General features: G+C 42.8%; 1 protein-coding gene across 6 annotated transcripts in view; it reads left to right on the top strand.

Annotated features, from left to right (window-relative positions):
- The window catches only part of gria3b (glutamate receptor, ionotropic, AMPA 3b), a 119,265-nt gene that overhangs the window by 42,504 nt on the left and 50,297 nt on the right, over nucleotides 1-26,464 (top strand). For all 6 annotated transcript variants that reach the window (XR_010329082.1, XM_064328181.1, XM_064328182.1 and 3 more), the window contains one exon: nucleotides 17,680-17,867. Coding sequence is in view for 5 of the 6 variants with exons in the window: in XM_064328181.1 (XP_064184251.1) it covers nucleotides 17,680-17,867 (188 nt within the window). In the remaining variant the exon portion in view is untranslated. The remainder of the gene's footprint in view (nucleotides 1-17,679; nucleotides 17,868-26,464) is intronic.

Here is a 26,464-nt window from a genome sequence, read left to right as displayed (position 1 = left end):
CTTATAAAATGATAGATTCATTTTAAAATTGGTGTTTTCCTTTTTTACATGTCAGTGATCAAAACCTTTTCTGAGGATAGTGTTGAAATTTCTTTTTATCTTGTTGACTTCATGTAACAAAACCATAAAACTGTAAATTGAGATCATTTATGGTTCACTTGGACATACCTGGATGAGGCACATTTCTTAGTCCTTAATATTCAGGTGTCCAACTATGTTTAAAGCAACCATAAAAAGAAAGTATGGGAGTATGATGGGTCTTATGATCCTTATGATGATTGTGCTGGAATCTGGACATTTTATGAGCGTCTCATTTTTGAGGATCCTGATCCATCGAGCGCTGGTTAGGCATCGAGATAATAACGGCCGTGACCGTTCACACTGGGATCGGGAAAACTCCACCCGCACCTCCTCCGGGACGAGCCGCCCGCGCGTGTGTTGCGCTGAGCGGGGGTCGGGGGCCGTCACTCGGGAGCGCCAGGGCTCGGCGAAAGCGAGCGGGCAGCCTCCGCCGGACGTCGTCTCGGTTTCCCTCCGCACCGGGACGGACGAGATTAATCAAACGGCGCTAAACGGCTCAGTGGGCCGGCCCAGCAGCCGGGCGCAAGCTAATTAACACGGCGCGGGAGGGAGGGCGCCCACGCGACGCCGGTGCCATGTTCTGTGGGCTCTCTCTCTCTCTCTCTCTCTCTCTCTCTCCGCGGGCAGGGGATGGGCTGGCGCTGAAGATCGGCGAACAGGCTTCAGATTGTTTCCGTTTCTGCGGTTTCTCGGCTCCCAGAAACGGGCCTGGCGGCGCGGTCGGCGCGGATTCGCCCGTTCCGTCTGAAGCCCCGGCGCACGCAGACATCCAAAAGACACATTTGCAATCGCTTAAATGGACCTCTCACCTCTCTCTCTCGCTTTCTCTGTCTGTCTTATTCCTTCAGTCTTTCTCTCGCTCTGCCTGTCTGACTCAATCGTCCTCTTAATCTTTCACCTTCTCTTTCTCTCTCCTCTCCCTGTCTCTTTCACCTTTTGTTCTCTCTTCCTCTCTCTTAGGTGAGGTGTGGGAGATACTGTATATTAGCATCCGAGCTCGACCCGCTCATTGCGGACAGTGAAAGGGACCGCTTCGTTGAAAAGGGGGGCTGGCTTTTACATTAAACCCCAGTTAATTCACAATAAGGACCCTGTTTGTCGGATTCCCTGTTAACACGAGGGATGAATACCGTCTGGCACGACCGCCATGGCTGCCCCCGCCAAGAGGGGCATGAGGAGGGGGGGGGGGGGGTCGAGTCGCCCGTGAATGGCCACTTTTCAGTGTCTTCCTCTGCTGCAGCCAAAAGGGAGAGCGGGAGGCCATGTTGGCAGAGGGCATTGGCCGCACTCTTCTCTCCCCGCAGACAGTGCCACTGCCTTTGCTTTCAGCCCTTGTCACTGTCCTCTTCAAAGCTTTTTTCAGATGTGCAGGCCAGACATTTCGCCTCCCTTTGTCCCCAGTATGAATGCGGGCTTGCTTAATTCCTTTAGTATTCCTCGCACTTGAGAGCAAACATTGCCTGTGACAGAGTTCTACAAAACATTCCACGGCTGAGTTTTAAATTTGATTAACCAGTTTCTTTATCAGCTTACATTCTGTGTAGATATGAAAGTGGTACAGCGCAGTGACTTTATTATTATTTTTTGCTCATATTTGTGCATGAATATTGTACGTTTTGAAGGAGAACTGTACAGAAATGACCAGTAAAAAAATGCTGTGGATTTTTACTGGTTATTTTTGCAAATTAATATTGCAGCTTAGTATTGAAGAACTGCATAGTTACATAAGTCATACCCTACACAGAACATAAACAATTGTGGAGCTCAGAAATATTGAAAGAGGAGATTCTGTACACGGGGTCCCTTAATTAATGGTGTGGATAATCTGGAGGTTCAGCTCAGCCATCTTACACTCTGCACTGCCAAAGTAAGGGAGAGAGACGTGTGTTTTTTGTGGGATGACCTCCATCTATAGAGAGTCCTGAGTGGTATGCGTTTAGAGCAGATGGAAAATTTCCACTTCTCGGGAATCGAATCTCTCCGTGCAGTAATCCATGGAGCAATAGAGGGAGCCAGCTGAGTCGGCATTTCTCATCACTTCATCGCTGCGACCTCCTAACAATAGGTCCCTGCACACACACACACACACGAATACACGGACACACACACACGTACACACATGCATGCACATACATACACACAAACAGACACACACATACATGCCCTCACAAACACACATACAGACACACGTAAGTGCGTGCACATATACACACACACATACAGATACATGCACACACGTGTACAGACATACACATACACACGCGCGCACACACACATACACACAAACACACACAATCAGAGTGAAGACCTCTGGTTGGTTGTTGTAAATGCTGTGCGTGACAACTTTATTCCGATTTCCCTTGATCATTTAGCCTGTTTTTAACCCCCAGCTTCCAGAGACACTGGAATTAATTATTCATAGAATGGAAGAATGTATGCCGTCAACACTTCCCCTGTCATTTTGCCCTGAGTCAGCATTTCTCTCAGCGAGTCCTGGGCTTTTGCTCCAATGATGCGCCCAAACATCAGAAAAGATGGAATATCAATCACACCCAGCCTTCACAGCTCATGTGTTTTAGAATTCCTCTCTTCATCTTCACCAGAGCTGAATTATGCATTAGTCAGGAAATATAAATCTCCACGGACACAAATAGAACCATAGAATAGAATGCACATCCATGCTGAGAACAGACATTTTCTATATGGGGTACTATCTGAAAATCATACTGCAGCTCCCTCATGAGTTTTACTATACATTTTATGAATTACAAATCATGCATTATCTATCATTACATATTGTGCCTTAATTTAATGTCGGCAGAACGAGAATATTTGAGGCCAATAAGAGATGTAATTAATGCATGTCTGTGCATATCTTTTTTTCTACATTGAATGATCTTGCAAAATGTGTGCCATATGGTTTTTGATGTCCGGTGAAACAGAATAAAATCTTTTCACCTGCTAGTAGGAATGCATCAAGGAATGTATAGCAGACTGAATTCATTTTTTTTTCAGTGTAGCGTCACAGCAGACAGACTGACCTGATCTTTGCTTCCAGTTACATTTAAACTCACTGGCTGCTGAGGGGATTTTATTTAGTGCACAGTATTTGGTATATGGACTGCATTTATATAGCGCTTTTATCCAAAGCGCTTTACAATTGATGCCTCTCATTCGCCAGAGCAGTTAGGAGTTAGGTGTCTTGCTCAAGGACACTTCGACATGCCCAGGGCGGGGTTTGAACCGGCAACCCTCCGACTGCCAGACAATCGGTCTTACCTCCTGAGCTATGTCGCTTTATATTTATTGAATATTGAATGGCCCCCACAAACCGAAGTTTCTTTTTCAACAATTATACAGTGTGCTTTGCACCCCTCTCACACATGCATTATTTGCACCGACATGTACAAAAGTGCAAAATACCCACATACGCATAGGATGACGAGGTAGTGAACGAGCTGTATTTTTGTGAAATGATTGCAGCGCTTCTCAAGAGCGTGTCCTTGACTCTGGTAACTGTTCAGTAAATAAATATGTATGAAATTTGAAATATCTTAAATTAATTTTAGCAACGTAGGGCACCCTGGACAAGTGCATCCGGCAAACAGATAAATTATACATTCTCAATATTTCCTTAATGTGCATATATCAGTATTGGTGTTGCCCATTCAGCCTGCCTTAGGGGACAGTGCTGTGGTGCTCTGCTTTACGGGAGAGGATAGTAAATGGATTAATCCTGGTAGAAACGTTTTGCATCTTTTTGGTCAAGGTGTCCTACCCAGTTATGTATGGGTTCGGTCAGCTAGGGGATGTCCTAATGCAAGTTTTTCCTTACAAAATATACATAAATATGCATAATTAGACATAATATATATTATACATTACAGTGTATAGAAATATCTGTTGAACTATTCATTATTAAATAGTGACTCATTTAAGATCGACATTCCTCATCGCTGTGATCTCATAACAATAGGTCCCTGCACACACAAACACACGCGCACACACGCACGTTTTATTTAATAGACTTCCCAGTCATTTTCCTTCCCTTTTGAGAGTGATCCGCCTTTATTTAAAATTGATGCTCATGGTGCAACACTATACAGACAAAGAGTGATTTACTAGTTATAAAACACATTGTCCTCCTTGTGAAAATGTTCTATAAGTTATGTACATTCTATAAAATCCCATGATAATGAACATAACAAGGGAATGAAGCATGGAAATCAACCAACAGCCCAGTCTGGCAGGAAATATTCGTCAGGCGCAATCCCCCGCGCGACAATGTTTCGCATCTCATTCGAGTGCCGTAGTTACGGTCCGTGTTTTATTAATTTCTTCTCAATTTTATGGGTAGTATCCCCGCAATCTAAATAGGCTTAGCCAGGGAGATTAAAAATGAATTATAGCTGACCACCAGAAAAAAGATGTTCGTGCGCTGGATGTGAGTCACGAGGCTGATGCAACGGATAATTGCGGCGTGTTTCTGACACGGCGCACGCCTTTATCGGCCCGCGAGCCGTGGAAATTAAAAAAACGACGCGGGGGGAGACGCCCCGCCACCGGCGTCATCTCTCAGAGATAGGCCTCGCACGGCGTTTCGGTTCGATTCGGCTCGGGCCGCCTTCGGGAGCCGTGCGATTAGAACTGCACTCGGCTGAAGATACATGTTAATTAATGAGAAACGCCACTTCAAAGACCTACTTCAATCCCGCTGCATTTTTTTTTTCCCCTTTCCCCCCGCCATTTTTCAGTTAGGTTCACGAACGCACGCAGAAAAGTACCGGGTCTGAAAAGCGAACATCTTGGTCACGGTCGCCATGGTGAAAGGCCGAACTATGGGGGGAGATGTGGTTTTTATTCTTTGGCCCCTGTGCAGATGTTTTGTCCAATCACATCGCTGGAAATGCTGTGCCTCTTAATCCATGCTGCGTATGCTAAGGCTGATGAAATCAGGCGTTCTCAGTGCTGGCAGACCTGAGGTGAGAGCTCATCAAACTTTAAGCATGTGTTCGTTTGCTCCCGGTCCGTGGGGGAAAAGGAGCCAATGGAGCTTTATTGGAGATGTTTTAAGCCTCTTGAGTTCTGACTTAACCTCACTTTTGCTGAATGTATTTATTCAGCTGGGGGCTTTTGTTTGTGATACAAATTTTTTGGCACATGCTGACACAGCACAAATGAGCTGTGTAGCAGGGCTGTAAGAGTGGAGCTTTATAACGTATTTCAAAGCAACATAAAATGTTATTGCGAAAAGTATTGCGAATATATATATATTTTAACTGTGCTAAATGCATTATGTCTACTGTTTCAATTATAACAATAGTGCAAAGTTTATTTTATAGTCAGTCCTAAATGCACTTCAGCATTTGATTTTTGTGAACTTTTACACAAACGCTAGGGTTGTTCTGCCAGGTCTTTATCCTTGCCTTTGAACTGCATCGTGCTCTGTGAGAGAATTTGGATTTGCCCATTTTTTGTTGCTGTTAAGCACCGTGGACAGCTCCCTCTTTGCCGCAGTGCCTGCTCTGAGCCAGGCCTGGTCTTATCTGGGCAGTTCCACTGGAAGTTCCAGTCAGAACAGCTCACCACGGTTCAAGGGACAGTTCAGCACCATAGACAGAGCCTTACACACAGGAGCTTTGCTGTCTAGAGCTTGCTTTAATTATACTGACTGGCCAGAGAAACATTGCATTGGGGAAGCGGGACTTTGCAGTAACCTTTATTAATTTAAATTAGATTACACTAACTTTAATACTTCATTGAGGAAATATTTTAAAATGTTCTTACACAAATTCACACACACACACACACACACACACACCCACACCCACACACACACACACACACACACACACATATGCACACACACACAGACCTGGCTGTGATAAAAAATAATGCTTTTGTATTTACTGTATGCTTGGGTTCTTGTGCAAAACAAATTCCCTTCAGGGCAATAAATATTTCATAAAGCTTTCATTCATAGCCATGCATTCATACACATAAAATAAAAATACAGTCAATGATTCATTAATTTATGAGAGATTGTTGAAATCCCGGTATTGATAGGTAGTTATATTGCAGTCTTTACTTAAATCCAATTATAGAAGGCGCACTAAGAATAAGCATAGAATTACATTCTTTAACATAACTTACTGCCAGCCTGCAGCTGCAAACCACACAGTTGTTATCCCCACTGGGTGGTGAACATTACAGCCATTCACAGCTTTTCATAAATAATAACATAGTATGCAATCTGCCTCTCTCTAATTGTGTTCATTCAGTACATGGCTCCAGATTTATTGAGTACAATTAACCTGGCTTGAATTAACCAGGGGGGCTGTGTGTAAACACGGGAATTAATGGGCTTTTACTCCTTCCCAACACATGAAATTAGGTGTTGGAAATGGCAATAGTGCCATAACTATCGGTATATATGGCATAACCTTTGTCATTATGGCGGAATACGAGCGAGCAGAGGTCATTTGCTGATGTGTTGTTTCAATAACATTGTGATATGAGGTAGGTCATTTATTCCATAACATTCAGCGAGGGACATATATGACAATATGGCCACTAAGCTCATTAAACAGAGAGGTGTGTATGTGACGATTTATAAAGAAATATAATTCTTGAAAATATATTAACAGTTATTAAACAAACTAGAGAGATAATTTAAAAATTCATTAAAGTAATGTGAATGTAGGGCCATTTTGTTTGTGGAATTAATTACTCCACGGCATGCTTAGTATCCTTGCAGTGTGTCCATGAAGTCATAATATTTTATTTATTTATTTTATGTAATAAGTTTATTTTTTTAATTTTGTATTTTTTCTCTTTTGTCTTGTTGATTCCTGTAATCTTGAAAATACTCCTCTTGAAATACTCTTCATTGATTCTGAGAAGAAAGCCTCAGTCATTATATAATTTCCCAGAAGCAGTGGTTAATATGGGTTAATCTATACACAAATTACACACTTTGAAAATGATTGTTAATAGTTACCTTGACTCTTGACTTCCAGATTTCTTTGTTCTGTACAGGCTCATTGAGTCATTACAGTTCTCCTTTATGGATAGGACAAAACAGTGGCAGCAATTTAAATATTTCTATTTATTTGACAAATTATTATATTAGCATACAATAATTACAGCTACAGCTACTAATAATTATGTCTATGATGATGATGATAATGTTGTTTTCTACAGAAAAAGCCATCGAGATAATTAACTTCTGAATATCAGAGGAAGCTCTGTTTTCAAAGTATGTTTTCCGAGCCTGATCGTGAAACACTATTTGTAATTTGAATCATATGATTCCTGCTGAAAGGAGTCCCTCGGTTTCAAACCCTGCATGCATTTCCAGCTCTGTTTGCCGTGTTATTATTTACGCACATATTTGTGCGTGCGGCCATTATCCGAGACGACTGGAAATCACATCAAGCAATAAAATAACCATTGTCCTGGAGAAGGTGATCTCCCGCAGCCGCATCACCGAAACAAGGATCCGTTATTGGTCGGAGAACAGTGTCCTTGTTCATTTCCAGTTCAGATGCAGGCTTTTCATCATTTCACACTCGGCAAAGTGCAGGCAGATTGCCACGGTTCAATAGACCGTTACCGCTCTCTCTCCGTCCCACGCACATGGAGGTAATAAAAAAAAAAAAGCCGTGCCCTTGTAAACAAGACGCAGAATAACCTGCGGGCAAAAAAAAAAAAAAGAGGATTGTTTATGGCCCCGATTTTTTTTTTTTCCCCCTCCGTCCCTTCGAGGAGAGCGCCGGTCTCCGCTGGTCACAGAAGAAATATCGAACTTTCAACAAGATAGAAAGTAGCGCGGAGGCAAGGCCGAGGCACGAGCCCGGGGGTCAGCGGAGCGTTAGCGCTGACACCTGACTCTGCTAAATGAGACCGTAGCAACCTAAGGGCCCGCATTACTGCTATTTACCATCACTCAGTGTGTCTGAGCTACACGGAACACAAAGGGAACCTTCAAAATGGAAAGTGAAAAAAACCATCTGAAATGAAGTGTAAGGGACGTCTGTGACGTTTACTTGCTGCTTCTCCTTCCTGTATTTAATTTATGATTATAAATACACTTGGCTCCATCTTTTTCTAGATAAATGAGTTGCTGAGTTTGGCTTCTCCTCACTTTAAATCCAAAAGAACAATATGATTATAATATCAGCAGAGATCACGATTGTAGGATTATGAGTTAATATCTAAACCAAGCAGTATTTCCTCCTGTAAACTGTTTTAGTTTTTAAAGCGCATTTATGAAAACTAAGTATTTCTCATTTTTAACAGTGAAAGAATATAAAGCCTGAGTTGACTCCCTGCATAGGTGTTTATAAGTTGCACATGGACTGTGTACATATATGTATGTCTCAGGGGTGTAATTTCAATATTGGTTGTGTATTGCATAATTAGATTTCCATGTGCAGCCACATTGGTGGGGACACTGGGATGTCTGTGACCACTAGCGGCCTGACTCAGACCTTGATATATGTGACCAGTCCTGTTGCATGCTGGAGACGGGCAGTGAAAAGCCTGCGGAAAGCCAGTGGAAAGCCTACATAAAGCCCCAGATGGTCTGGATTAGCACTGCGTGTTTCACTCGGTGCTGTGGATTGGTGGCTGAATAGTGACAGGCCGGAGGTTACTTTCAAGCGCTGGTTTTTGACGGACAGTTGCTTTCCCCTTCTGCTTTCCACCCTGAATCTACCTTTTAACCTTCGTGTTACTGCATGAGTTGAGCAAAAAAGAAAAAAAAAGAAAAACAAGGAAATGTTCACCCTAACCCCACCTTCCCTACAGTTTCAGCAGAGTGGTGTAGACACTGCTCCCTTTGTCTGAATGCCCAAAGACAATTTGATTTGTTCAAGACAACTAGGAGTAATTTCGGCCACTTTGAAATTTTAGTTGTGAGATTTGAAAAGGCATTGCACTTGATGAGATGTGGTAAATATACAGAGCCTGCCAAAGTTTTTAGCATCGGGGTGTCTGGGTTTGGTCTGTGGCGATCCCACAAACAGTATCCTGGGATTAGAGAGGATGGAAGCCATTTTCCAGGGCATGCCCACAAATTTGATGGCAGCCCATATTTCTAGCTCTGTGGGCTTCATCATTAACTCAAAGGCATTAAATTAGTTAGTCAAAGCCAAGGATGAACTACGTTGTAGTTCAATACAAACACGCACTATTGTATTTTTATCCAGTTCAAAAATTCACAGCAATTAGGAAGTGGTGGCTTTTGCATTGCTGAATTGAGACTCTCTTCAGAATTTTTGTTTTTTTTGCAAGAGACTGAAAAGTAAACTGAATGAAGGAAATGTACTGCGACACAAGTGTGCTATTTTTTATGTAAATATATATATAACTACTTTCGTTTAAATTATTCATAAACATGATTACTCTGTTCTGATTTCTTACAGTAAATTTCATATCCCAACAGGTCGACTTGATTAATACTTCATCAGTTTTTAAGCTTGTTACTCAGCCTGCAAATGAATTTTTTAAGCTTGTGCTATACACTACTTGCTACAATAACAATATAAAATCAGAGTGTCGTTTTTAACTGCACCACACTGCTGGTGGTTCGAAACCTTTTTGCATACTAATTGTAAGCAATCAGTGTTTTGATTCATTTTGCTACTATGAGTTTGGAATAAACCACAGTTTAGCTGGATTTAGCTGTATAGAATTCCTGAGGATGTGCAAAATAACGGAGGAAGCAGGACATAGCTATCGTTTAGTGCCGACCATGTTTAATGTTTATTTGAACAGTCGGTGCTGTAGGTTTGCCCGTACTGATGGGGAGAAAGAAACCCTGTAAAATAGGATGCTAATGTGAGGAGGAGTGGGAATGCTGAAAGTCCACTGTGGGCCGAGACCTTGATAAAGCATTCTGAGCCGCGGGGAGGCGGAATAGATTATATCGAACCCAATTACAGTTAAAGCACTACAGGGGAGAGCTGCAAACTGCAGCATGTTTAAATCTGTTCGGAGGGGTGGACTTGCTGAAATATGCCTTTCCCTTCCTCTTTCTCTCTGAAATATACTTTACTCTCTCCAAACTCAAAAGCTGCTGTGCTTTTTTTTTTCCTGTGTTTTCATCGTCTCCAATGCCATGGGTCTTGGATTTAGATTCTATCTCTATATCCTTCTCTTCTCCTCTCTTCTCTCTCTCTCTCCCTATCTCTCTCTCTCTCTCTCTCTCTCTCTCTCTCTCTCTCTCTCTCTCTCTCTCTCTCTCTCTCTTTCTCTCTCTCTCTCTCTCTCTCTCTCTCTCTCTCCTCTCTCTCTCTCTCTCTCTCTCTCTCTCTATCTCTCTCTCCTCTCTCTCTCTCTCTCTCTCTCTCTCTCTCTCTCTCTCTCTCTCTCTCTCTCTCTCCCCCCCCCCCCCCCCATGCTGCTTTTACATGTCACTTGAACTGAAGAGCCTCTGGTTAACAGGATTCTGTGTTGGTGTCAGGTATCATTACACCACAAGACAGCACATTTTTATCTCGTATGGCCAGGGCTATTCATTCCCTGCTCAGCCCAGATGGGTGTCAGCATGCTGATTGGACAGGCTGATGGGCAAGGTGTTCATCCCCCCTGTCTGCCTGACATTTACAGTGTGATTGCAACAGGCTGTACACAAGCAACATATGCAGAAGATTATGCTTTTCATGTGACATCATAACCGTTACATTCATGATTGGCCTTTTCATATATTATGGTGAAAAATGAATGAATGAAAAGCAGTCCTTAAAAGAGCATACACTGTAAGGTTCTTCTCCAAAGAAAGTAAGCCTAGAGAACTGCAGATAATGTCCAGTCAAGAACTTCCCCGCGGGGAAAAATTCATCTCCAGTTTGATACAGATATTAAATATTAATCTTGAAGTCAGGTGTTAGGGCCTGCATGTACTTTAATGCATTTATTCATTGCTATTAATATCTCATGTTATATGTATGTGCTTGTCATTGTTGATATACATTATACATTTCCAGGGCACATTCAGCATAGAATTTCATTTTCATTGTTAAATTCACCAGCTAAAGGGGAGTCTTTATTTATTCAGCAGTTATGTGAGCGAGTAGCTGAGGAATATGCAGACACAGGTACATCAGAGAATCTGGAGTCCTTCTGACAGCGGGCTTAATGAGGACGCCTTTTTTGTCCCGCGATCAAACATGGGAGCGAAGGAAAGTGGGGAACGCAGAAACAGAGTCGTTCATTGAGACCGAAGGGAAGGAGCTGGAGGAGCCGACAGATGGCGGATTCCAGCGCGTTCCCCGGCGCTCGAGTCGCAGGGCGGGGAGGCGCGGGCGCCCGCGCGCTCCGCCGACTCCGCGCCGCCGGCGAGGCGCGCGGCATATTAAACAGCAGCCGTCTGTGACAAACGACGGGCGGCCCGCGCGTCGGGGGGAAAAAAAGTGGCACCTGGCGGCCGGGGCGTCCGTACTGTACGGATTTATCGATCCAGATAAGGAAATCTTGTAGTTGTCCCGGGAATTTATGCAATCGTCCGCGCGCTCCCCGGCCAATCGGCTGGGCTCGCTCCTGCGTCGAGCGGCGGTGCTGTGATTTACGGCACGGAGCGACCCCGTATTGTCAGAGAAACGTGGTGGAATCGTTCCATGCTGGAGTGTTGCCTCAGATTACAAGTTTTGATCAACTGATGCCAAGTGGCCACAGTCCCAAGAATTAACATTATGCTCATATTTATCGCTGGACGGATGTCCTGAGCAAAACAATGCTCCCCCGATTTCCATTTGTATGTGGCTGATGTGCTGGGACTCACTTGTAACATCCGGCTCAAACTGTTTAATAAATGATCCAACAGGAGAGAGATACAGCCAGTACAGCCAATAAAATATATTTTATGTATGCTCATATCTTTTGCACATTTTATCTCTGCTTGCACAACGGTTCCCGCTTGAGTGTGAGGTTACAGCCGAGCTGGAATTGCCAGTGCCATTAGCTTGTGGTTCAGCGGTCCTTCAACTTTGACATTTGCACTAAAACTTCTGTAGAGACTTTCAAAGATTGAAAGCAAAATTAATTAAATTCAGAGAAGAAGCTTTTCCACAGATGGATTTCTCTTCTTAATTTCCTTAAAAATATAAAAATGTTAAAAAGGCGCATAATCTTTTTGCAAATCTTAACTGGATTTTATTCTTTACTTTCTGATCAACGCTTTTAGCCGGAAAATGGCGTGACTGGATGAGGGGGGTGTCATTCATTAATTTAGAATTTCGAATTCATCCTGTTTTGTTATAAGCAGAGCAGCAGAATTTCCTTAGGGTTCTGGTGCATTTGATGTTATAATGAAAACTGATTAATGGAGCTAGAGTCTCCTCAAACAGCACAGCCTCATATCTTCAGGGGAGATCCAAAGGGAAAAGCAGACAAACGAGCTAAAATTCATTAATAGAGCTCTCTTTTCATACTCAAGGGGCTAATGGTTTTACCAGTTTATTAAAACGCATTTTAGATTGTCTGAGATGTGAGCTAGAAATGTCGAAATCATTTTAATGAACAAAATCCAAATGCCATGCATCAAAATACTAATAAATGAGTTGTAGCGATTATGTCTTGCATCTCTGTTGTTTGTTGAACTGAGAGGCGACAGCTTTTTAGGTGCTGTATTTTGAAGAGTGCATGCTATGCTGCTGCCATTATTCTCTGTATTGCTTCTGGAGATCCATATTACATCTTGTTGGAATAAATATATGAAATTTCTGATGACCAGGTTCACTTTCACAGAATTAAAAAATAATAATAATAATAAAATGCACTCAGCAGCCAGTACCAACAAAAAAGTACTTAATATTTTAAGAGTTAATATTTGTCCTCACCTCTTAAAATTATACATGTATCTTGAGATTCTGCAGGGTCCAGCCAGCTGTTTACATATCGACTGTCCAGTCAGCCATGCTTGTGAGAAGACTATATAACTGACTTCTGGCCTTTCAGTGATGGGGCCTGAATCATATTATGCCGGTTGCTTCATAAATCATTTGTAGCATGCTATGACGAGAGGCTTGAAATGCCCAATACAGTTTGCCTTTTATAAGTTCATAGTCAATGTAAAATGTTGTGCTATGTAAGGTTAAAGGCAAAGAAGCCCTTTAACCCTGTGCATTTCCTTATATAATTGGTAACATAAATCCTTGTACTCTTCCTTTCTTCCTCCCCACAAGATCTTTTTAAAATGAGTTTTTATCCTGCAAACCAAGTGTCTGCACTATATATAGTTGGTTCTCTTTCCTCTTACCATGGATGGAATATAATCCTTAATATTGCTCAGTCATATATAAAGTAAAAGCTTTTGAAAAAACAATTCATCTAGTTTGTGAGCGCTTTGTTTGAGTGGTCTTTGTGACCTTCTCGTCCTGGAACAGAAGCAGGCAATTAGAGTGATTCTATGCAGAAAGGTAAAAGCCAGTTGTTCGAAGATGGCGCTTTTGAAACATTATTGGCCGTGTTATTAACATTCTCTGTGGAACCAGGTAAAATTGCTTCCATTCTTGGGTGGCTGACCTAATTAAATCTTACCGGACTAACAGAGCCTGTCGATGTGATGCAAGGTCAAAAATCTTTTTGAACATGGCTCATCATTTTAAATTGGTCCTTTCTACAGATTTTCTGAATTTGAATTTTTTATATAATTTTGTAGGTAATTGGATCATCAGTTTAATCTGAAACATACCACGGGGCAATCTTTGTCAGTGTCTGCACAAGCTGCGGTATAAAATGTTATTAGATTTGTGTAGATCAATAGCACTTAAGGATATTGGTGTAGATCTCCAACTCCTGGTTGTTGCATCAGTTGTATATCAGTGGTGTTGTAATAAATATGAACCCAAACTTTGAAAGTCATTTCATTTTGGCATGGCGCTACCTCAACGCCGCTCTCTCTGCATCTACTCTAACTCCTAACACTGCAGTACTAATGAAAATGTTGCAAGAAACAAAACAGTAGGAGAAAAGAAACTGAGTATGAAAATCAGTGCAAATCGAAGTGACATGCCCTCTAGTTCCTCGGCTGCTCTGCGCATCCCAGAAAATACCCCTGAGGTGCTCCCCCCCTCCCCCACACAACCCCTACACCACTCCCACCTTCAGGCCATTCACAGAGAGGCCATTTTGACCCAGATATGCTCTCCTCCTGAGATAATGGCACGCACTCAAGACTTCCATTAACAGCCTCAACCGTTCGAGGCATCTGCCAGTCCAAAAAGCATGACACAATGAAATAACAGCACGTGCGCTGAGGCTTTAGAATATGTTCGTAACCAAAGAGGTTGAAAATTATGTCTGGTCAACAAGAACTGTATCGCACAAGGTACCGTCATTTTTTAGGAAAGTTGGCCGGTGATGTTCAGTTGTGACCTCTTTTCAAGGGTCTCCCTCTTTTTGTAGGATACACACCGTCTGTTCTTCCTGTTAACTCTCGTAATGATTCATGTTGTGAGTTCACAAAATGCACTTTAAATGGCTTTCCTGTACTTTGCAAAGTCATTTAAACAGTGACAGCTGCTGTGTTCCTTTCACCTCAAGATGGCTTTTGGTACGTGCATTTTAAAATTTCGGGAAAAAACAAACAAGCCCTTTTCCTAATTCTAGTTGCTTCAGTGCAAATAGGGCTTACATGATTTCACCTGCATGTGAAAAGAGAAGCAATGACTTAAATGCAATGACACACATATTTCAACAGGGAAAAACACAGGACATAATACCAGTATCCCAATAAACCAGCTTAGCAGTAATTGGTGGATAAAAAAGGAAAAGTGTGTGAAGGACAAATGACTAAATCCCCCCAAATCCTCACTCTCTCTCCGAAGCGGTCGGTAACATGTTTAAAATGTCAAGCATTACAGAGATGATTTAATCCAATATCTCGTCACAGACCAGCTCAAGAAGTGGACCATGGGCTTTGCCACGGTTCTTAAATGACTTTTTTAATTCAGGACCAGGGATTTTTTTTTTTATCTAGGCTGGCTGAGAGATAAAGCACTGCTCTGTTCCCATGTCAGGACTGCTGAGGAATCATCGCCGAGAGCAGAGGTCACATGGTTTTTTTTCCGTCTGACCGTGATCTGTACTTACACTGGTCAGATATACAGTATGGGATGTGTCCACCATGCTCTTTAGCACCTCTAGGCATTTGGGTGAAGAGCTTTGGCCACTGAGTGGGCAGTGCAGCCACTGGCTCAGTTGCTTCTGGAGTATTTCTGGAGAAGGTCATGTTGAGGACTGTAAAGTATCCCAGCAGCAGGCCTGTGCTTTCAGCACGGAGCCTATCCAAATACAAATTATGAAAAATGAATGCAAATAAATAAATGAATGAATAAGTAAACATACGTCCTCGTTAACACACAGGCTATACGTGCCCCGTTAACACAGGGCCTATACCTGCCACACAGAGTTTATACCTGCCTCATTAGGACAAACCTATACCTTTCCAATTAGCACAAGCCTATACCTGCTCATTAGCACATCTGTAGCTGGCCCATTAGCATAGGCTACACCTCCCCAGAATCTAGTGTTTAACGAGCAACTTATCCTGGGGCGGGGGAGGAGGTACAAAGAGAGCAAATTTTAACATACAGTCTACCCCAGGTGAGGAAGATGGTCTACCGATCTCCATTCAGACCCCTTGAGCCAGTAAACATAATCACCAGCAACTGCTTGGTCCTCTGGAACAACATTCATAAGTTGATGGAATCAGCATTTCTCTGTGCTCATCTGAGGACAAGGTGGGCTGCCAGTGTCCACAGAAAATCCCCCCTGTCTCCCACCCTTCAAAAAACACAGCAATCAGCAGAGCCCAATGCACAGATAACGGAAAAAATTGCTTATTGCACATCCGTCTAAAAACAATTATGTTGTCTCTCCTTAATGCCCTGCCACTGCGTTTGATTTACAGCAACGAGGTAGCGAACACACTTGCTATCGCTCCGTCCTTCAGCTGGGAACAAGCAAACTGCTTTCTTTCTGCTCACACTTTTTATGCTACTCACATTTTAGCAAAGAACATTGCAGCTGCTTCTGTGTATTAGTACACGGAAATGCGGCCACCCTACACATGCTGTCTGCTGTGGTATGATGTCACACATTGTGGTGCTCTTTTTGTTTTTAAACAAATAACATTTCTCTAATCTGACTTTGATACATTTTAACTGAAGGGAATTTATTCAAATTCATAAGTTTTTTTTTTTTTTTTTTTTTGCTAGACCGATATAGTATAATCATTCATTGTCATTCTTGTAGTCGTAAAATGTTTATTTTGCAATGTATTCTTTACTTCAATGTGCAAGGACATTAAAGGAGACATGCTGCAGAGGTTTTTATGGAGGTTATGATGTTTACCTTCATGCTGCCTGTGATTATTTAATTACAGTCAAGAATTTCACCATCCTATGTAAGCTTCAGCTTGTGCTTTGAGCCTCTAGTATGTAACTGAATTAGTATCTTTGAATTATTTCCACCGTTATGTTTTTATTTCATGACAGTATCCTTGCACAGCAGAACAAACCCCTTGACAAGGCTTGAAAGGAGTCCATTGTCTTGCGATTCTGACAATGAGTATAGTTTTTGCTAGACAGAGTTTGTGTTTACGGTTCCCATCTCCAAGGAGCAGCTCCACCGGCATATGGCTTCTTTTATTCAGCGCGTGCACAAAAGAGGGAGCAAAGAAAAGCAGAGAAAGTTTAAGAGAAATGAGGAACATCCCCACCAGGTGCATGATTCATCACCGTGACAACAGAGACTGTCTGCTGCTTTGCTCCGCAGTCTCTTGCCCCCAGGCTGCGGTGAGGCCAGAGACGCCGAGCACTGGGGAGATTCCCTGTCTGTCGTGTGACCGTCCCCAGCAAATTGGCGGAGCTGCGGGCCAGCACAGATTGCGGTCCTAACTTAATGAGCGAGATTGCGTGCCAGAATAGTTTACTTACTCACTCACTTACCTTGCAGCTAGGTAGCAGCGTTAGCAACCCCCATCATGCGCAAAGGTATCGCTCCTTCTCTGTCATCGCAGCTAGGCTGCCCTCCCTGCTATGCGGTATGAATGTGAATCATGCCTTGGAGGACCATATCTTGCAGTACTGTAATATTTAGTGCCAGAAACATCCATTGCCGAATAAAAGTCTTGGCTCAAACCTATAATCACATAAATTTGTCATGACAAAGGAACAGTCGTCACAGGCACATACCCAGACATTGTGCAGGTGGCGTCCGCAGGATGTCAGACAAACACAAGCGTGTGCTATACCAGGTAATTTACTATGTACTGTTCAGCACCACGCACTGTACATCAGTGCTACGTCCACATAAAGAAAACACTCTTAAAATGGGATCTTTGGGTGCTGGATGGTTCTTCCTGCCGAGGTACTGTTTCAGTGGTTGGGTCCCACAGTCTGGCATCAAATCCACACCATTCTGGTGCCAAGTGTGGCCAGCAGGGTTCTAGCATCGCCGTGGGATAGGAGGATTAAAATCGGTAGCGGAGGTTGTGGCAATGAGACCCGATAATAAATTGATAGCATTTACATCAACCGCTGACCCCTTGTCTTTCCTAACTCAAATCTCTCATATTCTGTCTCCACCAAGGTTTCTCCATTCTACAAGCCATCATGGAGGCAGCAGTGGCTAACAACTGGCAAGTGACTGCACGGTCAGTGGGGAGTGTGACGGATCCCCAGGAGTATCGACGCATCATCGAAGAGATGGACAGGAGACAAGAGAAGCGCTACCTAATAGACTGTGAAGTGGATCGGATAAACACCATTCTGGAACAGGTAGGGTCAATAAGCCGGTTTTTTTTTTCAACCCCTTTGCCACTGCTTGGCTGGTTGTATAGGCTTGCCATTCCCCCAATGCCATGCCTGAAGCAAGAATCGACACGCAAAAGCCAGGTCTATTAATCTCCCCCTAACGAGCCTGAACCGCCAATCGAAGAGCTCACTTCCGCTGTTAGGGAGTGGAAAAATAAAAGCCCTCATGCTACCGCCGGGAGAATGGTTTTAGCATGAATAAAGGCTCAAATTTCTATCAGGCAGTAGTGGAGGCACCTCATCTCCCCGTTAGCTGAGGGCCTAATTCGACAGCACGACCCACTCACTGCTGCTTACAATTTCCCGATGCGCTAGGTTCTGCTTGTTAGCATTCATTTAGATATATTGGTTCTTCCCAATATTCCTGAATGAGTCTGACTCTAAGTTGTTTTTTATGTATTTCATTCGAGCCCAGAGTTGTCATTTAATATGGAATGGCTTTTAGTACTAATTCACTATGTCTAATTTAATTTTCTAAAGCAGACTCCCTATAATATGTCTCAGTGAACTTTCATTAAAATACATTTTCTTTATTATTATTTCTCTCAGTGGATGTTGCTGGTTTATTATGTCGCAAATCTTGTGCAAGACATGTTAGTGGGTGTATCTTTGATGGCTTTTTATTCTTATATTTTCTTAGGTTGAATGCTAAAACAGTAACGTTCACCGTCATTGCGTGTGACTGTTGGTATCTTTTCGTACAATTATGGTCTGCCACTGTGTGCCTGTTTTCGGCAAGAGCTGCCCCCCTTCGGCGCAGAGCGTTTCTCTCTTGGTCTCTCAGTAAAATGTGGGAGTGCTGAAATTAAAGACAAAGCAAGGGACTCCCAGTCCTGGTTCTGGATGGTTGCCGTGACTACGGCTCCTGTGCCACTTGAGCGTGTATTGTCTGCAAAGAGACTAATTCAACTAATCTACCTGGCTCTGCCAGGGCTGAGGATTCAAAGGGGTCCAGAAAGCCGGCTGCACCGAGGGGGCTTCCTCCTGGGGGGGGGCGGGGGGCGAGGGGAGGAGAGACGGAAAATGGTGTCACGCCGCAGCGGGCACGCCCGAGCCCGCCTTAATCTGAGCGGTGACACCCAGCGAGGCCGGGAGTCTCTCTGTAATGGAGCCGGCCGTCCTCTGGGTGGTATCGACACACTTTGGCCCGGAGGAGCTGGCCGGCGAATCAGAACGCCTGCTCTACAACCGAGATCAAGCTGTGCGATTGGCGGAACAGGCGGAGCCCAGCTCGGCGGGCTCAGTCTAATCATTCCCGCTTAATCCCGCCCGCGTTCTCCTCTCCTGCGCCCCTGCTTATCTGGTCCTGCTGCCGACATAAAGAGGGCTCATTATTTTGCATTATAGCGTCTTACTGTGACCTTTCCATCAGACTTACTTTATTCCTCTTTCCCCCCCCCCCTCTCGGAAATCCTTTCCTTCTTATGTAGTGGGGCTAGCGTTTAAAGTGAGGAGAAAGAGTTCGATCATTAGCATCCCAAAGGAATAAACTTACCTGGGAGTCTTTTTTTAGCATCTTCGAGAGGACGTTCTGAATGGGCAAAAAAAAAAACGAAGAGTCTATAAATATTGCAATTTCTGAAGGATCAGCTACCGAGGCGGCCCTGTGCCTTTCTCTGTAGAATTCAGGTCAGCACACTATTCTCCGTCATCACAGAAGGGATTAAGGAATCTAATTTAACAGAGAAACTGTTAAAGCAGCGTTTTGGTTAAAGAAGCATACCTTTCAATATGTGAAACCGAAGCAGCTGACGCCTGTACGCTTTAGTTTTTTTGATGTACCATACAAAACTGGAAGTGAATGTCTTATGTTTTTCAAGGACGTTCTGTAATGTAGGTCATAAACACATCGTACCAAAGATGCTCTGATACCAGCTTGTATACTGTAAGTGGGCCATTCTGTCCTTGAGTAGCAGCATAAACTAAAACTCACCCTCCCAGCTGAAGAATGTGAACATTTTTGGACAGATTTAAGATCATAAGCTGCAGTTCCACTCATATAAATGCCACCAAAGCGTCTTGGTTCTGTGAACATGGGAGTGGGTGAATCATTGGTTAATTAGCAAAGTATTTTTGTCTGAGAACATCCTCACAAGCTGTGTTTTTCAGTTCTTTGCAAACCAACATCCCACAGTTAAACATCTACAGTTAATCTATTCACAAACGTTTTCCCACAATGCAACGCAAGGCTTCCGAGAATTATAGGCCTCAGTGTAGGAAGTTTTATGATTAAATGCCTATTTTCTAAAGGTACAAATTACATATAGCCTATATTATGAATATAAACCAAAGTGAACATGAACTACTGGGGAGTATAGTTGAATAGAGCCATTCACCATTCACAAAGTGCAATTGAATTAATAAAAGGTGCTTTAATTGGTACACAACTGCACATAAATGGCACACATAATAATAATCATCATCATCATCATGTAATAATAATCATAATAATAATAATCCAAAAGTATGCAGGACTTTTCTGTTATCTCACTACAGAAAACTCCTCTCACTCATCCACACCCTAGACTATTGTCTGTCACAAAACATTTGTACTAGGTCATAGGATAGGACTATTTTTTCTCCAGCCCTGATACTGCTGTGTGTGTGTGTGTGCGTGTGTGTGTGTGTGCTGTTCTGGCAGTTGAAAGTCCCTCTAGAGCATTCTTTGCTCGAGTCAGCTGAAAGGCAGCGGTATGCTCATCTGCACTCTAAAGAATATGGAGCCATGAATAAAGGATTCCTGGGCCCAGCCCAGGGCCCACAAGCTGTTCTAAGAAGAGAAAACACTGTAATGCTTTCTACAGAAGGCCTGCGCCGCACAAAAATGCAAGGGTGGAGGGGGAGGGGGGGGGGGATGAGGGACAGTCGCTCATGGGGATGGGCAGCAAGGGGGCGTGGAGCGATCTGTCTGCGCTGAGAGATGGGAATCTCTCTCTCTTCCCGCGCAGTCCCTCGCTCAGACTGAATTGGCAGATTGAAGTGATGGGAGCAAAAAAAAAAAAAAAAAGAGGGTTTTAAAAAGCTGAGAGTGGAGAGTTTCTCAAGGCCCGCGCGACAGGAAAGCCAGGCGGTAAAGTCACAAGCCGGAGGACAAACGTCTGCCCAAGGCAAGAGAGAGTGCCAGGTAAGGAGGAAAATATGATTTCCCTCAAAGCTCTCAAGGTGACACGTCAATTCCCTTAATCGGACTGTGAAGAATGGATTCTGACCGGCACTCTGTTTTAAAACAAGCTGTAAACCATTAGCAATAAAAAAACTGATGACCCGCTTTCATTTGCCAGTTGTGCTCAATCTGGTTGTCCTAGAATGTTAATGGCTGCACGATGACAGACAGAGAATCTAGAATGCTAATATAACACGAAGATTCATTACATTCTTATGCGTGCATCCTATAATCCAACTAATATATTTGTTTGCAATTATATATCCATCTATATGTATATCCATATGTTGCATTTGTGATTACAATTATTAATAATGTACTGTAGGCCTATATTAACTGATACTCAGTCATAAATGAACAAAGTTCATACACCAGCAATATTCATATATTAAACCCCACATTTTTGCCAACAAGACTGACATTAAAAATACAAGTACTATCCTATGTGAGACTTAGTGTCCTGATTTATTGCTCCAGCTGTGGGAGGAAACAAGGATCACTTGCAGTGTTTTCAGACAAGAGGGGCCACAAGCTGAAGCTGAATATAAATTAAACGGAGACCATTTCCAATGAGAACCAAAGCTAACATTCTGCGGCAAATCCCTACGCGCACGCGTTCCTTTTCTAAAGGAAATGCTGTAAAAAGTCTGGAACACGCTAAGCGACGCATTCAAAGGTGGGGATTACTTTGATTCTTCCACTAAATAACCCCCCCCCCTCCTTTCTCACACCTTGCCATCTGAATAACAGCCTCCCTAAAGTGAGAAGAAATGCGGTCAGGACGATGTTGCCAGTTATATCAGAGAAACCACTGATCCTGGCTCAGTTTGCTATCGCTGATGCTGAAGAAGCCGCAGAGGAGAGGACAGTAGCATCACACAGTTCTGGCTGTTTGAAACATAAGTCCCAGAGGCTGGACCTCTTTCAAGACCGGCTCCCTAGTATAATCACTGGCTTCACCGAACTCCATGTTCTCTGCTTTTACCTAGAACAGCCATCGTTTTGGCTTGGGTGAGGAGCCATAGCATTCCGTGGAAACTGGGCTTGTAACCAGAAGGCTGTTAAGCCTTTGATAAATCTACTTAACCTGAATTTCTGACGCAAATGTACAGTGGTGCATAGAAAAAATACTGTATGCCAATTCGTTTGATTGCGTATGTCGGGCAAATAAAGGCATAATCGGAGCTTGGGTATGGACTTTTTTTGTTGGTGTTTTCTGCCAAAAAAACAAAGGAATGCATCAATTAGACCTTGAATAATGGTGAGATAGTCATGAGTCAAATCAGTGGCACCAGACCAACATACAGTAGCTAATACTGCGCTAATGTACAGATCACAGAAAATGGCCTACATGCAGTGTAAAAGAAGCACAATTGCTGACGAAAGAATGTAGGTTGAAGCCTGTTCTGGGCTGCTCTCATTGTGTATGTGTGCAAACCATTTTTGTAAGTGTGATTTCTCCACACTTTGCCCTATGAAAATCCCACCATGTTATGCAATTGTAATGATTTATATGTAGCTCTGTACTTTCATCCCTTCTACACATTTCTTGTGTGAGACAAAACACAATACAATGTTATAACACTAAGGTAAATTTGATATAAAGGGTTGCATGAATGTACGGTACATGCATTGTAATCTGAGTGTAATGCATTTAAAGAGCTCAGCATCCAATATAGGAATTCCGTGGTAGAGAATATTAGGGCGGCCCTTCCACGTCTTGATTAGGGACACTAGAGGTTTGGGGCGAGGGGGCATTGGATAGTGTAGTCCAGGGACTTTCTCGTACTAAGCTCTGAAATCGAATTCCGCGAGCTACAGGCATTAGCTTGTACCTCTGCACCATTCTCAAGTTCAGCCCTTGCGTCTGAATGGATCGTTTTTGTTGAAAGAGAATGAGCTTTGTGATGTAATTGGGCTTTAATTTATTTATTTTGGCCTGACACACACACACGAGCTGGTGCATAGCTGGCAGCCAATGAGAGGGCCTGCTGCATTTTTAAAATACCAGTGCAGTACATGGCTTTCAGCGCATAATTGTGTTAAGCTTGCCTTTGCTTGAGCGCCAATAGATTCAGATGTAATTTGATTCAGGGAAGAAAGAAGTGTGTTTTTTTCCCCCTGAAATGAAGTGATACAGCATGTTCCACAGATGCACAAAATGCTGATGTACCACCTCTTTCAGCATGAATAAAAAGGCACACAGAATCATATTAATATGGTTGGAGCCTTAGGAGGGAAGTAATAAAAATTAGTTTTGAGGCGTAATAGCAGGTAGTCAAGCCTTTAATAAAGAACAGGTCCTGCGGCTGTAACTACACAGAGGCAGAAATAAGGCAGTCAGCTACTAATCCATAATACAGATCATTTATCTTTCAGCTGTCTGATTCCTCCACTAATACCTCAATGAATCCTCATTCGCCTACTGTATGTGAGAAAGAAATGTCTCACCCCTGTATCCCTGTCTGATTCTATAGAAAGGCACAATTGCTCTGTGAGAAAACAAAATACAGAAAGCAGGTTTGGTCATAAGTGCCAAGTGCAAGATTAAGAATTATTTTCCCACAATGCTGGAAAAAGATTTGAAGGCAAATTTCGGCTGCCGTATTCAGCAGCTGAAATTTGCTGTTACAGTTGCTGGTCAGCAATTCTTCTGTATCCATCAAGCTGTCTTACGTACCACATATAGAATGTACTGTATGTGTGCTCTGTTGGATAATGGTGTCTGCTAAGCTAGCTATTGGTGTTTTTGTATATGCTATATTTTGCTATATTGGTACCTGATCTATACTTGAACTAACATAATGACTTACAGTTATGGTCTCCAACATGCTGTTATGGTTAGTGTTTTCAATCCAATGCACTGTCTGAGCCATAATGGTGCAGACCTTTCTCCTCAAACATGGTTCAATCCACCCCTCACCACACACCCATTTGCCCAGAATGGTACAGTCCATTCTCCTGAAACTCACAGGCCCAGAATGGCATGGTCTTTCTTTTACATCAGAGGCCCCATTCACTGGAGCAGAATGGTGCAATCCTTCCTTCTCAAACTCCTCCCACCATCTCATACTGCCACTGGCCAAAATTTGCTGCATCATTGACTATATCTTAAACAATGGATGTTATTTTGTAATAATCTATAAATAGTTTACCTCAACCGCGGGAGTAAGGGGACAGAAAAAAAATGACCCTTGTGCCTCCCAAAATCTGGCAGGGAAAACACGGCCATCTTCATTTGCTCCCCTTCAGGCTCGGTTGTTCTCTGAAGCCATTACTGTAAGTATTCCTGGGGGAATCCATTCTAATTAACTGCCCAGAGCTTCCACAGCATGGCAGGCTTGGATTTATACCATTGTGGATTAAACAGATTTGGCCTTCTTCCAAAAGGAAAGGAGCAGCACATAAATATCGAATGTATGGCCGCAGTTTCCGTCTCTCTCCCTTTCATTTTTCTGTGAAAAATTAGAGCCAATTTGTAATTTGATCCCTCCAAAGTTGGACTCAAGAACCCATTCCTGCAGTGGCTTTGTGCGAAACAAGAATTCCTCTCATCCATGGAGGTAAACCTTGTTTAGAAGGTGCCTACGGCTGGGTCCAGAAGAACAGAGCAGCTGTTTACCTTGCGATTGTCGCTTAACGATACTGCAGCCGAAGCCTTCAGTATGACACTGCATTTTCGAAACTGACAAGACCGCTACTGCGAAAGACATGTGGCCGTCTTTTTATTATCACCTTCGCTTCTTAAAACAAGCCGCTTCGTTGTCTCTGTTGTTCAGTTTTTCATTTTTATATTGTTGAGTTCCAGAAAAAAATCAAAAATGCACCCCTTTGGGTATGTGCTCTGTGCTAACTCCGCTATTAAACGAGAATGCTGCAGCTTTCATTCCTAAATTGGGTTCTGTCCATTGGCACCTGCATCCTAAACTGTTTCTCAGCATGAAAAAAATAACACGTACAATGGAAATGGAGCTTTTAACACTTCTTTGTGTTTTTTGTTTTTGTTATTTTATTTATATATTTTTGTGGGATATCACTACATAAAAGATGAGGTACATAAAGCAGGACAGTAGATATATATCTGTGTCTAACTCCCCTGAGTTTCTCTCACTGTGGGTAACAGTGTTTGTAGGCCAGCCAGTGTGTCTTTATCAGCTGTTAATGAAAACATTTCACAAGAACAGGGGAGCCCTTTCTTCAGGAGACGAAGAGTTGACAGACTTAGTTAAAAGATCAATGCATTGGAAGACAGTGGGAGATTACAGGCTGAACTACACAGAAGCCACGACTTATTTATTTCTCTTGTGACTAGTTCTTAAGCCCACAGTCTGGGGTTGCACCAGAGTTGTCGCGGAGACACTGTCCTGATCCCCATTCAGATTCAAATGTGCGTTCTAGATCTGATCTAGAAATGGAAAATGTAAGTCAAGGAGCTTGCTATTTACTGAACGCATCGTCCTTGAGTGGACAAAACAGTCTCCTTTCATCTTTTCTGCTCATACGTGTTTGAAATGAAATGACTGGTAAATAAACTTATTCAGCAATTTGCCAAACCACATTAATATTACAAGCAGCATGGTCATGGCATAAAGACAAGATGACCTGGATTTGATCACAAGGAAACTAACATTTGCTGATCAACCAGTTTGTGCCGTTGAAGTTCTAAGAAATTGTGGACTTAAAGGGAATGGCTTTGATGCAGGATGGATCAGACCATTTTCTGGTTCACGCTGTGAATCCACTGTGTGTCACGTCTTGTGAAAGCCTTAACCTTGTCTGAAAAGGGAACTGTCAACTTATTCGGGCACTAAATAAATTTATAAATTCCGCCCCTATAATATAAATATCCTGTATGCTTTTAAGCGAAAGCTGATTATCTAAATCACATTAGCATTGTCATAGGTTCCAGTGCCAGTAGGCTAGTGTGGCATGCATGCCCACCGGAGTATCACAGCTTTCAGTATAGACCAGCGTTTCCTGGCTTCACATACAGTATGAACAAATGACAAAAAATGAATATCTGAAATATATTGTATAATATGGTAATACTAGGTGACAATACACTGAGTCATTACCACTGGGTTACGATCAGAGGCTCTAGGATGCCGCGAAGCCCAAAGCAGTACGAGTTTCAGCCAATATTACTGGCAAGGCTCTGTCTACTTCATTACACATTCTTATTATCTTCTGGAGTAATACACAGGCAGACAGCCATTTTGTGTGATAAAGTGTAGCTCCTTATCCCACGGTTTTAAGGGGAATATTACCCCGAGCAGCAGGATACTGCAGCATCATTAAGTGCTTATTATTTACCATATTAGTCACACTGAACATGTCAATACTGTAAACACTGGTTTTTAAGGATACCCTGGTTGCTCACTAAAAGTCAAGCTCTGAG

Source organism: Anguilla rostrata, chromosome 3 (assembly GCF_018555375.3).
Source record: "Anguilla rostrata isolate EN2019 chromosome 3, ASM1855537v3, whole genome shotgun sequence".
Classification (NCBI taxonomy): Eukaryota; Metazoa; Chordata; class Actinopteri; order Anguilliformes; family Anguillidae; genus Anguilla; species Anguilla rostrata.
Note: the sequence above shows the minus strand (reverse complement) of the source record. Positions and strands in the feature narration are given on the sequence as shown.